We start from the raw sequence: 15,449 nt of genomic DNA on the forward strand, positions 1-15,449 counted from the left end.
ATGCTTTGAGTAAAAATCAACATAATTGTCAGTAAAAACGTCATATTTATGCATATTTACACAGTAAATAAATTTTGTAATTGTATTTTATTGTAATGAATAACTTAAGGGGGTTGTATGAATTATCAAAAACCTAAAAAAACACCTAATTTGGTTAAATTAGTCCAAGTAATGATTGATTAAGTACAGCACATATGAATATGTTGTCAATTTCCGATCAGAGTCCCTGTGGCTCTAAAGGAAAGGACAAAAAAATAGCCTAAAACCATCCACAGACTTAATTCCAAAAATGAAATAGCTAAAAACAATCCCTTTACCTATGTAAAGCTCTCCTAAAATGGAGCAATCAATCGGTTCAGTGGTTTTTAAAAGCTTAAGCTACAGAAAACCTTACTACTTTATACAACAGGATTAATGCAAGGTGAAGTAGTCATGACTACTTAGATCCAAACACTAAGAGAGACAATGGCTACACACACACACACACACATGCAAGGTGAAATTAAATGCCCTTAATACAAAAAAAACATTAAAGTAATAAAATAAATATTTAAATCGCTGATCCCTATTTATATATCTGTTATGTATTTCTAATTTCTTTTATATTAATTAGACTAGTTGGACTAGATTTTCATGATAGTTCCAAAACAGGTTTCATGCTAGGGGCAAAGCCATTATAAAGTTGAATGTTTTCCCCCTAAATGATTGTTGTTGTTACATACTTATAAAGTGCACTTGAGAATTACTTACTATTGTACCTTATAGTTCAAGTACCTAGAACTTTGGGTACCAGAAAACAATTAGGACAACATCCATAGTTTTTAGAAGAACGCTCATAATAACTCCCCCTTCCTTCCTACTGAATCTAAATAAAAAACATGTGCTTATTAAAGGTTTAAATTTATAGGAACTCTCAAAATCGAGGGAAGTTAAAGATTTTAATTTATTTTAATCTTTCTATTTATTATTTTAAATTTACGATTGTTATCATGCGAAGCATTGCTGTTTTTAACAGCTTAAAACCAGTTTATTTAACGATTAAGTAAAAGCGAAATCATAGCGACAAGTAAAATTCAATGTTTTTCATTTTCTGCTATGCGACGATATTAACCATGTTTTAGATATCTGAGGAAGGTAAAAGGAAAATGTTAGATGTTTATATTATTAGAAGAGCAATCAAAAACCTACTTACACTTGCTACCCTAGGGATTAATTTTTATATGAGAAATATATATTAGTAGAGAATCTATTTGTTATTTTCTTCTTTAATTTTTATTAACTCTGGGTATAATACAAGAGGGAGAATGTTCGATATATCTAATTGTAATTTGTTGATAGTCTAATAGCAAATATGTTTATTATGGTATTGAAAACTTCAGTTTACATTTCACGGTTTCCTCGACAATTTTCGTTGCTTTCACACAAACTACATGTTAAGCAATGAAACCCCCCACTGATTTTAAAATAGTTAAAAAATAAGGGGGAGAGGGTTAGTTTTTTTCTCTCGCATATGCACAATCCTTGCGGGAATCCCTAACCATGTGGTGCCTAATATAATCTAACTAAACTTCAAGTAATAAACTAAAACCCCAACTCTCATTATATTAAATTTATTTTAACAAAGAAGGGGGTAAGGTGGCGAAAGCGTCCAATTTTCAAGTATTACTTCTATACAACATTATACGCACAACCTTAAATTATGACATTTTAATTGTATGGAATATTAATTTATAGCCTATTGACCTATCCCTATATTCTTAGGATTTTTGTAGCATCAAATATAAAATCTCTCAAATTACAAACGGCCCACCCCCTGTTATTTTCAGAATAAAAGTGTCCCAGCCTTTAATTTGAGCTCATGAGTAAAGGGGCTCTTTGTCTCTGCGGGTTACTCAAAATCATGATCTTGCTTAAACCCCAATTAACCTAACCTAATCAGTTCTAAACAATCTTTACTGTAGTACGAATGAGGTCCACTTCTAGTTGGAAGGGAAGATACCGCATTAATCCCATATATTATGCAAACATAATCTGACAAGGATGAACCATAAAACTTTGTGGAGCCAATTATCTTCTCTGCATTCCTCTTTTTGTTGTTTAATGGCGTAGCTTCTCTATAGGTCAATAAGTCAGTATCTGTCTCAATTTTGTTACTTTATATGCAGGGATCTTAAGAGACGAGACAAAAAATTTTTGTAACTGGGATTAATAAAATTACTTCTTCTGTAAATTGAAATTATTGATGGAAAAGATTAACTAAACACTTAGATTTTAATTACCAAACTAATTTGAAACAAGTTCCCGAATTTTTTTAGCTAATAAACCAAAGTCGCCACCATCCCTCTTTACTTACAACGTTCCTAATTCATAATATGTTTTATCAATTTTCAAAGGTGGATTTCATAAATAATTTTTAAAATACTGCAAGAGTATATTCCTGCACTCTTAGTAAAATCCAAAATAATTCGTATAAAATATTTAAGTGTTTTTTTTTAAATTTAAACTACTAGAATAAATTATTTTTAATCATATTTAATATCGCAAACATTTGTTGGTTAAAAAATATGCATATTTTAAGCAGTTAGACCTAAGAGTGGCCTTTGACACATATATTTAGATATGAAACTGTTTAGTATACGACACTTTCACATTTCTGGTTTAAGAATAATTTACCTTACGTAGCATAATGATCACGAAATGTAATACAATCCTATTATATAAAGTAGTAAGCGCTGAACCGATATTGTTCTCCTTTACAGAGAAGCTTCTTATAGGTCCTGGGCATGTTTTTAACTATTTTTGGAGGGTATCTTCACCAACCCCCCCCCCCCCCCCAAATAAAAAATATATTTTAAACTTTGAAACTCAAAATTAAAATGGGATAAGGTCGACTTTTCCCCTTTATACCAGTGCCCCTAGAGGCTTCTAGGGGCGTAGCCGTTAGTGTATTGTATAAATAACATAAAAAAGTGTAGCCAATAGGCGATTTATTTTATAAACAGTTCAGGGGTCATAGGAAACTAGGTTTGAAAACCGCAAATTTTGAGGAATTAGAATTTCAAGAGAAAACATTGTTGTTTCATAAAAAAGACAAATTATTTTATTATTCATTTTGATCTGTCAATTTATTTTGCTTGTTAGTTAATAGTTATAGCTTATTCCTGATATAACTTAATAATAATATGGCCTCATTTAATGAGAAGGTGTAAAAAAAGCAGCTTGCGAGATCCTTCGGTACAGACAGACAGGCAAACATCCTGTTACTTATATGTAAGAAATTCTTACCTTGTCCCGGGCCAAGCCTGAGGGTATTGGTGTCATATGCGTAGGCAGGAATAACCTAAACATTAAATTAATTTTAATATTAGTTCTTTCTTGCTTATCTATAATACAAAGTAGAATGATGTCTGTCCGTCCGTCCGTCTGTTCCCTAAGATCTCGGTAACCACTGAACCGATCGGATTCTACTCTTCAAGGAATATTCCTACTGGTCCTGTGGTGGTCTTAGGCTATTTTCTTGGGGGGTGGGGCATCCCCAACCCCCCAAAAAATAAAAAAAATCCCCCCAATTTATTTTTTCAGAAGATTTCCTTGGTCCTTTTTTTTGCAGAAGATTTCCTTGGTCCTTTTTTTATGCAGAAGATTTCCTTCGTCCTTTTACGAATTTCGCCTAACTTTTTTTTTTGATCACCTCTTGGGGCAAAGCCCCTAGAGGCTAGGGGCGAAGCCGCTAGTATTACATATATTAAAACCATTTTTGTAAAACTTAAGAATGGCTGAGAACTGGTTCTCATCCAGCTGGTATTAATCTATTTTACAGCCATACTGCAAAATTAGTTTTATTTTTCAAGTATGGCTTTAAAACCATTTAATATCTGATATATAAAACGGTTTATAGTCCAAAGTTTTTATACAGTTCATGCTTAAGTTTGGCCATAAAAAAAATTATTTATCTTTCTCCCCCAAAGAAATAACCAAGAAGAGATTTGTCATCCTTTGCCCTATCCCCTTTTCCGCGAGAACAATCTATTTTGTTCTAGATAAAGTGTTCTATCACTTACACATATTACCATACCCTTAAGAAGAACAATTATGTTCATAAATAGAACAGCATTGAAAATAAAAAGAATAGCTTGGATGAAAACAGAACAGCAATTATGATTAAAAAATTTGGTAAAAGTAATAAAATAAATCGGGTATAGTCCCTTTCGTAACATCGCTCCTTATGGGGCGATTCTTCGTATTTTTCACAATAGCTTTTCTCCTATTTCTAGTCCCTGCGGGGGGCTCTAACCCTGCGGGGCCAATTCCCCGACCCTGTGGGGCAATCACCTAACCTAATATAACCTAACCTAACCTAAATTAACCTATAAAAAGCCATTTTAAAAATACGACGATTCGCCTCTTATGGGGCGATGTTACGAAAGGGACTATTCCCAATAAATCAAAGCTAGTATAAAAATAAAAATCAAGTTCCGCTTAATTTTTAAACAAATAAAATGTGAAGCTAAATTATGATTTTTAACTTTCTAGGATGTTTCAAATGTTCCAAACACTTTGTTTTAGGAGATATCTTAATAGACCCCCCCCCCCTCTTCCTTTAACGGAATTGATTGCACACCGCTAGATTTATATTCAAAGTTTTGTAGTAATAAATTAGAAATACAGATTTACTCAACTGAACACTGGATTATCTTGGCCAGGATGTTCAAACATATCAGCAAAATTTTCACATTCTTAAAATAGTGAAAATCTACTCTTATTCAATTGCATCCATTTCTCAAAATAGCCGGATATAGTTATCGTCTGATTAGGTAGGATAAATAAATTTAGAATAAACGTGAATATTGTGACAGGGAAAAAAATTGGCGTCAAGTTAGCTTGCTTACAAGGAACTCATGTATTGGTCAGTTCGTTCAACAAGTAAGAGGGGAGGGTGTGGGAAGTGGGTGAAAGGGGAGAATAGTTATTTTAGCCCGCTGGATGTTTCACTTTTAAAACATGAAATTCTGGTGTAAGATTCAAGTAATAATATATCTATTGGTGGGGTAAGTTTATTAATATATGAATAGGTTAAGGTATTGCTTATTTTGCTATTACAGGAGATTTTTTTTGGCGACATCGAATTAACTTCAAGTTGAGCAAAGACATTAAGAAAATCACTTTTAGAGAGTGACATAGTTTTAGTATAGAGATTTAGATTGGATAGGCAATGGAAATAACATCTATATCTTGTCATTGTTTGAGGTTCAATACAACATAAGTTAGGTTTTTAGTGAAGCTTCTTTTAGGGTCCCACTGAAGTTTTTTTGTTCAATTTTGATGGAGGTTAGATATAACTCCTAGAAAGTTTTCTTATTCTTTCTGATTGCATATGCAAATCTTTTTCTGTGTGGAGAGGGATACTTTCATTCTCCCAAGAGAATCAACATTTTCTTTTATTTCACTTTCAAACATTTAATTTAAGATGCTGAGTTGACCAGTACCACCCTCTTTCTTATTTATATTCTATTTGTGTTACATAAAAATCGGACATTAAATAATACCGTTTCCAGTATGGCTTCGGAACCGATTAGTAACCGATGAAATAGAACCTGTTCTCATCCGTACCAAAATATGATGTATCGTGTTCCAGACATTTGTCCACGAATATTAAAAAATCATATAATTAATAGTAATACCAATTTTGTTAGCAAGGACCTTGGCCCCTTGGGGCTAACAAACAGGTTTTGATAAAATTATCTTTAATTTTTATATCCGCGGAAAGCTGTTTATAGTACGATGTGATAAATAGCTATGTTCTTTTACCTGGTAAGAAGCTGGGGAGGCAATGCTGTCCTGCGGCCCCGGGGTGCCAGCGCCGTTCTGCGAGGCGGGACTGCCCGGTCGGCCGCTGGAACTTCCTCGGGAACTGCCGGTAGCAGGCGGTCCTGATACGAATGTGAAAGTTGCATTACTTTTCATATTTTGTAATAACTTATATATTTATTGTTTTTACTACTAATGCAGGATTAATACATATATCATCCGTGAAATATTTTTAAAAAGGAAATAAGGGTTGTATATTACTTTCTCACATAAAAAAATGTTCTTCAGTGCCCATATTGACCTCTAGAGTAAGATATATAAGTTTTCCAAAATTTTAAAGTTAGGGGGAGATTTGAAATCTGCATCAAATTTTGAGGATTTTTTTATAAAATTCGTTTTTTCTATAATTCTTTATCTAAAAGCGGAAATGCAATTTAAGTTAATTAATTTTGGCATCTGTGATTGGTGGATTTAAAAAATCTGCGCTCTGATTGGATGGCGTACATCATTCAACCAATTAGAGCGCAGGTAGTTTAAAATCCACCTGTCCTATTGGTCAAAATTAATTATCTTAAAATGCATTTCCGCTTTTAGATAAAGAATTATACAAAAAACGAATTTTATAAAAAATCCTTAAAATTTGATGCAGATTTCAAATCTCCCCCTAACATTAAAATTCCAGAAAACTTATATATCTTACTCTAGAGGCTATGCCACGAGTACTTCAGAATATAATTGAGGTAATGCAAGTTTGCCTGGTGTAGTGGGTGTTCCGTTGGGTATAAGTCCACTTGCGGCTGCGGCACCCGCGGGTGGCGGATACCAGGACAGGCCGGCCGCGGCGTAGTACGACATTGGCAACATGGGCATTCCATTTTGTCCGGCTGAAAAAATATTGGATATATTTTGGAAGGCATTAAAGCAGTAAATGAAAAAAAAAGAATTAATTTAGGCGCTATGTATAAACTGAATAATATACCGCTTTTTTGTTTCATGATACTAAAATTTTTATTTTTGACTGTCCCTTTTAGATTAAAACGAATTGACGTTCTCCTTATTTTGAAATAACAAGGGAGTGTTTTGTTGGAATAGCCCAGCTGGGTTAAAATCAACCCAAGAATTAGCTTAGGCGACCCTCCAGCGGTTCCAGTGATCTATAGAACACCGATGAAAAAAAATACATTACTGGTATTTTCGGCTATTGCAACGGCCAACCCAGGTTATGAAAGTACAAAACTATGCATAATAATATAAGAATATTTGTAATAATATCATTATTATTTTCTATGCTTATGATGAAATACATATCTATCTATCCATCCATCTAATTCAAGTTTTTGACAAAAATAATTGTAAAAAGTCTGACAAACAATACAGAAAAACAACGAAGAATTGGCATAAAAAAAAGATGTTTAACTTACCTATATTAAGCAGATATGGTTCGCTTGGGTTTATCAAATAAGGTGGGGTGCCGGGGTAACTACCTGAAATAACACCTAAGTTATTAAGATATAATTTCACTTTTCTCATCTATATATCTATTTATAAAAGTAACTGGATCTTTTGTCTGTCTGTTTGTGCCAAAGGATCTCACGAACCGCTTAACTGATATGGGTACAGGGTAGTTTTTCTTAGGGCTAGGGAAGGTTTTTAACTATTTTAGAAGTGTATTGGGGTAATAATTGATTTGATTTGTATCAACACCTTTTGAGACATTTTTATATTATAGGTGCCTTGGTATTCAGGATACAATCTAACACACTAAAAAAGTTTTAAACTGTTTTAATTTCCATTATCTTTACATTTTCGCAACCAATTTAATTTTTATCTGTACTATAATAAACTGTTCGTTTTCATTTCATCCCTATTCGGGTATAGTCCCTTTAGTGGCAACGCTCTTTGAGGGGCGTTTTTTTTTCACAGTAGCTTTTCTCCTATTTCTATCCCCTGTGGGGGGCTCTAACCCTGTGGGGCGATCAACTAACCCAATATAAACTAACCTAACCTAAAATAACCCTACTAAAAGGTATTTTAAAAATACGACGAATAGCCCCTTAAGGGGCGTTGCCATGAAAGTGACTATACCCCCCTATTCTACTATTAGTAACAAAGCTGAAACACTTTCGATATTCTGATTCTTATCTAATCCCGTTGAGATATAAACCTAGATTTAATGGGCTAACTGATCAAACTCACATCAAAACTGGTTCCCACAGATCTTGCATGACGTGAAAATAACATTAGAATCAAAGCTATAGCTTGACAGCTAATGTTATGTTACACTGATTAACTTAGGACCCCCCTCCCCCCCCCCAACACCTCTACTCTTTATAATTTGATCAAAATACTGAAATAGAGGGATTGGACATCGGACAATAAATTAATCTTTCTTCTCTCAATTCTGCCTTTGGTAACTGGTAAATATTAGTGAGAGACAAAGATGTAGGTTAAATCAACTGGCATTGTTACTTTACTCCTTGAAAATTCCCTAATTAGACTGTTGAGGTATTTTTGAACTTCGCAGTGTTACCAAATCTAGGAAAAATATAAATATTTCTTTATCACTGAAATCAATGCCTAAATTATGAAGGGAAAAGAATCTTTAGTAAGGGAGAAAAAAGTTTTCTTAACGATCCTTCTTATACCATAAAAAAGTTTGAATCTTTTTCTAAAGATTAATCTTATTAAAGTTAGAAATCAAATTAATATACCTAAACAGAAAAAAAACTATTTTAGAGGATTTAGCCGCTTTTACTATTCAGATTTTTTTCTTAGCTACCCTTTAGCTCTTGTTTTTTATTCTAAAAACTAATAATCAAATGCTTTTTTCACATTTCTCATAGAAGCTAAATAAATATTACATCAATATCTCCTCAACGTTTATGGCAAATGTTCTTCATTAAGTCAACCTGATTAAGCACTAATGATTTCAGATATTTTGCTGGTACTTGGTACGGGGGTAGTAGATTAAATAAACTCCCTCATAACAAACATAGAAGGTTGTGTGATCATATATTGAACAAATTGCTACAAAAATATCCAACGACTGGGGACACGGGATAAAAAAAACTAATCTATATTTTTGTTTAAATATTGTCATTGAGAGCTTAATCTTGATTATGGGGAACTATTTAAAGGCTATTGTATTTAAAAATCATAAAATTAATACCAGTTTTGTTAGCAAGAACCTTTGGCCCCTTGGGGCTAACACAACTGGTTTTGATCTAATTATCTCTTATTTTTATATCCACAGATTACAGTATAAATATTGCACAACAACCCAAAATAATTTAACACTACCAGAGAAGGAATTTTGATCATTAGGTATACAAGTAGAAAGTATAATTTTTTTTTGGTATTCATTCAAATCCGGTGGATAGGAACCGGTTCTCATTCATACGAAAAAACTATGTCTAGCATCGTATTATATCCAGCTTTCTACGAGTATAGAAATGTACAATCATAAGATTAAAACCATTTTTTTAGCCCCTAGGTGCCGCGGAAAGCTTTTTATAATACGATGCGATGAATAACTTATCTTTAATTGCCCATTCCCTAGGTCCTTACCTAGATTAGCTAGATGCTGATTGGCTAAAAACTGTTGTTGAATGAACTGCAAATGCTGAGCTGCGGGACTGGCCAAACCACCTCGGTACAACTGAAAATAAAAACATATTTCAGGTCTTTGTCAAATTAAACATATTACCTAATGGATATAATTTACGTGGATATTACTACAGGGGAATTTTTGTTGCTAATATAGTACTTAGATATTTGAAATGGGGATTGGGGGTATCGTTAGCCAGCTGGAAGAAACCTTTTATTAGGGTATGCGAAAATCTCACAATATCCACGTATTCTATATCCATTGAAATGTACTCGAACTTATAAATATATAAACAAAATAATGAAATCAATTTGGTTTTCTTAAATATTTAATCAAACTTCGATACTGTAAAAAAAAGTACAATTATAACAATTATAAGTACAAAAAATATATTTCTATATCAAATAATTTTTAATTGGAACAAAAATAATATTTACTTAAAATATAATAATTATATTAATATTTTGTAAAATTACTAGGTACTCACGTATAAAAATAAAATATGATACACATTATTACAGTATAGTTAGGCAATTTGTGTACGAACGTCCAAACCTATTTTATGAGCTTCGCTACTTTATGATCTGTATAACACCATGTTGACTTTAGTATGTACGTACAGTGCAAAATATAAAATATCCACGACATTCCCACAAATTAACCATTAATATAAATATATACCCAAATCAGTGACGTTATAAAATAAAACATTGGACGATTAATTGATTTTCACCCTATATTACCAATTTAATGGGTTAAAATTATTTGTTGTAATGTTTTTACATTGTTATATAATCCATTAAAGATTTAATAACTATGCAACGAATTATAAAACTTTGGAGAAGCCCTCTGGATGGATATCATTTAAATAAGGAAACTGGCATAAATTGTAATATTAGGTTTCTACATTGAAATATTGATATTGTAACTTGCTTGTTGTTTTGCTAGAAAGTAGAAACACCGCATATATGACGTGTAGTAATAGCAAGAACAAACAGCTAAATATTCTAATAAAGTGTATTAATTCAAGACAAGTTAATCATACAATAATAATATTAAATATTATGGCAACTATTCACTTTTATGTTCGTGTCGTGTTGCAGAGCAATGTCTTGCTCCGAAACGGTTGACACAAGAACTAAAAGCTAATATACAAAATACATACATTGCTCTCAAGTCAGGAAGAAAGGGACTATACATCACATTTCTCCCTGGCTTTAACATGAACATGGATTTCAAAACTGTAATATTTCAGATTGAATATAACAATATGTTTATTACATGTTAATTGACATATATATATTATAAGTAGCATTGAATGCTTATTAAATAGATAATAATTGATCTGGTATGACACCTGCCATATTTTTATTTTATTTTTTTTTATTTTATTTCCAGATCTTTAAACACTTCATATACATTTTTTTTTATTATTTTGGTTCCTTAGAACTCTTTTGTGTTTTTTTTTTTTTTTATATATTCCTTTTTTCTTTATGTGTTTTTTTTTTTTTTTTTGTTTCTTTTTAATATTTTTTTTTTTAAAAAAACATTGATTAATATATAATCACTGAAAATGCATTGATTAACATATAATGCATTGATTAACATACAAAACATTGATTAACATAGTTATTATAAATGCATGATATAAAAAAAAAACACTGATTAACATATAACCATCAGATTTAAAACATGGCATTATAGAGCATTAATATAAAACATTAATTTTGAACCTTTTCGAGACTACTACTGCCTCAACAAATATTTAATACATAAAATAAAATAAAATATGAATTAACACACATAAAACTATAATTATTCATAATCATTGATCATAATATTCATTTTCTTTTGCCAAATTTTTCTTGATAATAGTAGTATCATTCATATCCATCAATCCATCATTATCCATCAATCCATCAATCATCTCACAAATGACATAACCATACCAATGCTACAACACCACAAACGATATAACCATACCAGTTGACCTTAGCTTAGTTATAAACTTAGTTATAAACTGGTTTCCACTTAGCAACTGTGATTTTCTCAAACAACACAACAGCCATTCACCTCCACCACAAGAAGCCTCCAATCTCTTCAAAAAATTGGAATCGAATCCTTTCTAGCATCGACTCTAGCTACTTCCCAAAATTCACCCTTTCCTGATTCAAAATACGTTGCTGATCCTGCAGGTTAGCCAACCGAGCATCTAACTCAACCATTCTAGTAGCCAAACCTGCCAAATGTTTGAGGTCTCAGGTCAAAAATCAGAACTGCTGTTCACATTTATCATCCAGGAGATTATATCTATTGCATAGTCAGGCATGACTTAAGCCTAATAATGACAACCACAATAACTGCTATTAACATCTCTGTTAGAATCCAAAAATCGACATGTCATTCAAAATACAGAAACTGCCAATGATTTTCGTTATAACAATGATGCTACTGTCGACACTCCAACCAATGATAACGTTGAAAACAATGAACAGAAACAACAAACACAGAGAAAACTGCAGCCGAACAAAAGCAACCAAAACCTTCGCCATAGATTGATTCGAAATCTGATCCATTTCGTTTTTCAATACTAACTATCGACAAAAACACCAGCTATTGACAAGTAAGATATCCAACCTGGCAGTCAAATCTACAACAGCCACATCATCTTTAAGCCCCGCCTTCTTTAGAACAGCTAAAATTTCACTAACCAGCATTATACTTTGACTGCCCACTGTATTAACAACTTACAAATATCCGTTTTATCAGTCATAAATATATTTAAGATACAATGCATGCTATTTTAAAATTCTGCACAACTTCACAATAGCTTCTAGCCCATGGTGTATATCTGTTTATTATTATCTATCAACTAAATACTTCTCATTTTGACAACTGTAAATACATCTCTTTGTAGCTACCTGACTCACTGTGCATTTATTTGCATCATCCTGACACACTGTGCACATCTGTTCAAAATAAATATCAACATAATTCGTTTAGCTCTTTGTATCTACCTGACTCACTGTGCATTTATTTACGTTATTCTGGCACACTGTGCACATCTGTTCAAAATGTTACAATATCAACATATTTCATTTAACTCAATGTTATTTCATTATCCTTGACATACGAATCCTCAATTTTCAAATTAAGCTTCAAAACTACTCTCCGACGTCTTATTATCCACAACTGTTGCTTAAATGCTTAAATTTAACACCTCCAAGTCTTCAAAACTTTTCAACAGTTATTATAAATCTAGCAATCTATAAATCTAAATTACTTTTCTTCTCCTTGGCAGCAGTTGGACTGTTGATTGGAGTACTTATAACAGGTTGAGAAAGGGTTGCAACAACAGTATCAACAGATTGACTTGCTTCAGTAGGATTATGATTATCACTATCACCAGTACCAACAGATTGACTTGCTTCAGTAGGATTATGATCATCACTATCACCAGTACTATCATTAGTTGCATATGATTTGCCACTACTGGTTGATTTAAGACTCTTCTTGCCAAGATCAGTAATAGTCTTCCCATATATAGAGATATCATATTCAAGCTCAAAGATAGCTTCATCAATCATTGTTTGCAAGATATCATATTCAAGCTCAAAGATAGCTTCATCAATCATTGTTTGCAAGTATTTAATCTGTAACATCATCAGCTCTAGTACATCATGAGGAAACATATTCTGTTGCACAATAGACAGAATATTAGTAAATCCATAAACTCCAGCAGCTCCATACATTCCAAATATGTTGTCAATCCAGCACAGGCTTCCTTTGGAGTTTTGTGCAAGCACTCAGTTGTTAGCTTCAGGTACTTTTCATGATCACTAAATCTCCTTATAGTTGCCAGAGAATACAGGAACCTTGAACTTAATATCTACCTTCCTGGTGATACTCCAAGCTTCTTGACCGCATTATTGTTTAGCTTCCTGTTTAGCATTCTGAACTTCAACAGACTTCACATCTAATCTATAAACAGATTCTACAGCAGCAATAGCATGTTTCACAATATTACTGACCCAATTACTAAACAATCATAAATAATGCTCCTTTAATATCGATAAAATTCAACATATAATCGGTCATGTACCATAGTGTATCCTGTACCAGCCTCCACTCTCTCTCCACCAACAATTCAACATATAATCGGTCAGAGCAAAGTGTATCATATACCAGCCTCCACTCTCTCTCACACCTTTTAACTATATCATAAAACAAAACAAATCACTCACCTACAAATAATACCAATGTCAACACAAAACAATGGCCAAATTCAAAACTATATTTCAGTCACCACCAACTACTTCTCTTGCGGCCGATCTAAAACAAAATACAATCATTTTAGATGCCAAAACTTATTTAATACATATTTTATTTTCACTCAACAAAATAAAATAATTTCTTTAACATGTATTAGTATATATAACATTAATCAAATGTATATCAATATTGAACATCATTAAAATCTTAACAAACTAAAACTCACCAACAGGTAATACTGTATCTCAACCACCACAACTACTCCTCTTTTCGACCAATCTAAAACATAATACAATTATTTTAGATGCCATACTTAAATGTTATCACTTAACAAATAAAATTTCAACATGTCTTCTTAAAAATGTATTAAGAAATATAATATTAATCAAATGTTTGTCAATAATCGAGCAACATAAAAATAATTCTTAATACAATATATTAGTCTAATACAGTAAAAAATTTACCTAATTATTCAATGAAATATCTGAATAATAACTTATATCATCCACAACTATTTTTATGTATTAGAATCTTGAAAGTTGAAGCACAACTAACTATTTTTCTCTATACCTGAGAGCACTTTCTTGCGCAGCTCAACTTTTGCGCATACAACGCCCAACTCCTGCTCATCATTGCTGCTACCTCTCTGCACCACCCCATCTTGCGCATACCAACTCCGAGAGACAGTGCAAACTTTACTTGCCAAATTATTGCCCACCCCCCTTCTCCATGAAGAGAGACAGCTCCACTCAAATATCTAATGCATTATAACAATTTTGCTTCATGAAATTCTAAGCTTCATAAATAATTTTGCTGAATCAACATCACTAAATCGCAATATATACTATTCTATATCGAGTGTCCTTAATAAAATTTAAGCTTAAACAAAAACTTAACACATCCATTATAATTCCAAGTTTTAGTAGATTTCAATCCGCCCCTCAATATTCTTCCATTTTATTCTGATCCACCAAAACTTTCGCAATACGTTCATTATATTCCAAGTTTTTAAATAGATTGAAATCCGCCCACATCTATTCACTTTAATTTGATTCATCCAAAATTGAGCAACACATAATGTTCCAATTTCAAGTTTGAGTGCAATTTGATTCACCACCCTGTGTTATTTATATAATTGCTTCTCCTATAATTAGGTTTGGTCCGCCCATCCATACGACCATTTTGATTCACCACCCTGTGTTATTGATATATTTGTTTTTTTCTATAATTAGATTCGGTCCGCCCATCCATACTTTACATCTATCTACTTTTTGTATTTCGAACTTTACATGGTGATTTCTGCAGCAGATAGGTACAATTTAGAAAACGTAGCAACACTATAATCATTTCTATGACGTCCGTACTTCCATTTGTAAACATGTTGATTTGACCACAAATTTCTATATGATCTAATTATCCGATTGTATACTAATTCCGGGAACAACAAAATTCAACATTATAATCGAAACAGTTAAAATATCTAATTATCCAATAATTTTATATGATCTAATTATCCGATTGATTCGGTGTATATTGATTCCTGGGACAACAAAGCACAATACTTTATGATTGCGGTGTCAATAATTTCATATGATCTATTTATCTGATTGTTTTGATGTATATTGATTTCTGGGACAACAAAGTACAATATTTTATGATTACAGTGTCAAGCATCCAATCACCCTTCAGACAACCAACACTCTGAGATGCACAACCTTTTTCGAGAAATTTTAACTGTGCATGGTATTGAATTGCGCCTGTT

At 32.3% G+C, this 15,449-nt stretch overlaps 2 protein-coding genes across 12 annotated transcripts in view; both read right to left on the minus strand.

The window, feature by feature from the left end:
• LOC145332236 (pumilio homolog 2-like) overlaps nucleotides 1-15,449 on the minus strand; it is a 186,486-nt gene that overhangs the window by 50,275 nt on the left and 120,762 nt on the right. For all 11 annotated transcript variants that reach the window (XR_013884097.1, XR_013884099.1, XR_013884096.1 and 8 more), the window contains exons 12-16: nucleotides 9,376-9,466; nucleotides 7,230-7,292; nucleotides 6,564-6,692; nucleotides 5,809-5,930; nucleotides 3,286-3,340 (exon numbers count right to left, since the gene is read on the minus strand). Coding sequence is in view for 1 of the 11 variants with exons in the window: in XM_080177189.1 (XP_080033315.1) it covers nucleotides 3,286-3,340; nucleotides 5,809-5,930; nucleotides 6,564-6,692; nucleotides 7,230-7,292; nucleotides 9,376-9,466 (460 nt within the window). In the remaining 10 variants the exon portion in view is untranslated. The remainder of the gene's footprint in view (nucleotides 1-3,285; nucleotides 3,341-5,808; nucleotides 5,931-6,563; nucleotides 6,693-7,229; nucleotides 7,293-9,375; nucleotides 9,467-15,449) is intronic.
• LOC145331369 (uncharacterized) lies at nucleotides 10,917-14,344 on the minus strand. Its single transcript, XM_080175992.1, has 3 exons — nucleotides 14,258-14,344; nucleotides 13,914-13,966; nucleotides 10,917-13,747 (listed from the first exon to the last, which is right to left on the minus strand). The coding sequence occupies exon 3, from the start codon at nucleotides 13,165-13,167 to the stop codon at nucleotides 12,682-12,684; it is 486 nt and encodes a 161-aa protein (XP_080032118.1). The 5' UTR covers nucleotides 13,168-13,747; nucleotides 13,914-13,966; nucleotides 14,258-14,344; the 3' UTR covers nucleotides 10,917-12,681.

This window comes from Acartia tonsa, chromosome 11 (assembly GCF_053477335.1).
Source record: "Acartia tonsa isolate MP-2025a chromosome 11, ASM5347733v1, whole genome shotgun sequence".
In the NCBI taxonomy this organism is placed as follows: Eukaryota; Metazoa; Arthropoda; class Copepoda; order Calanoida; family Acartiidae; genus Acartia; species Acartia tonsa.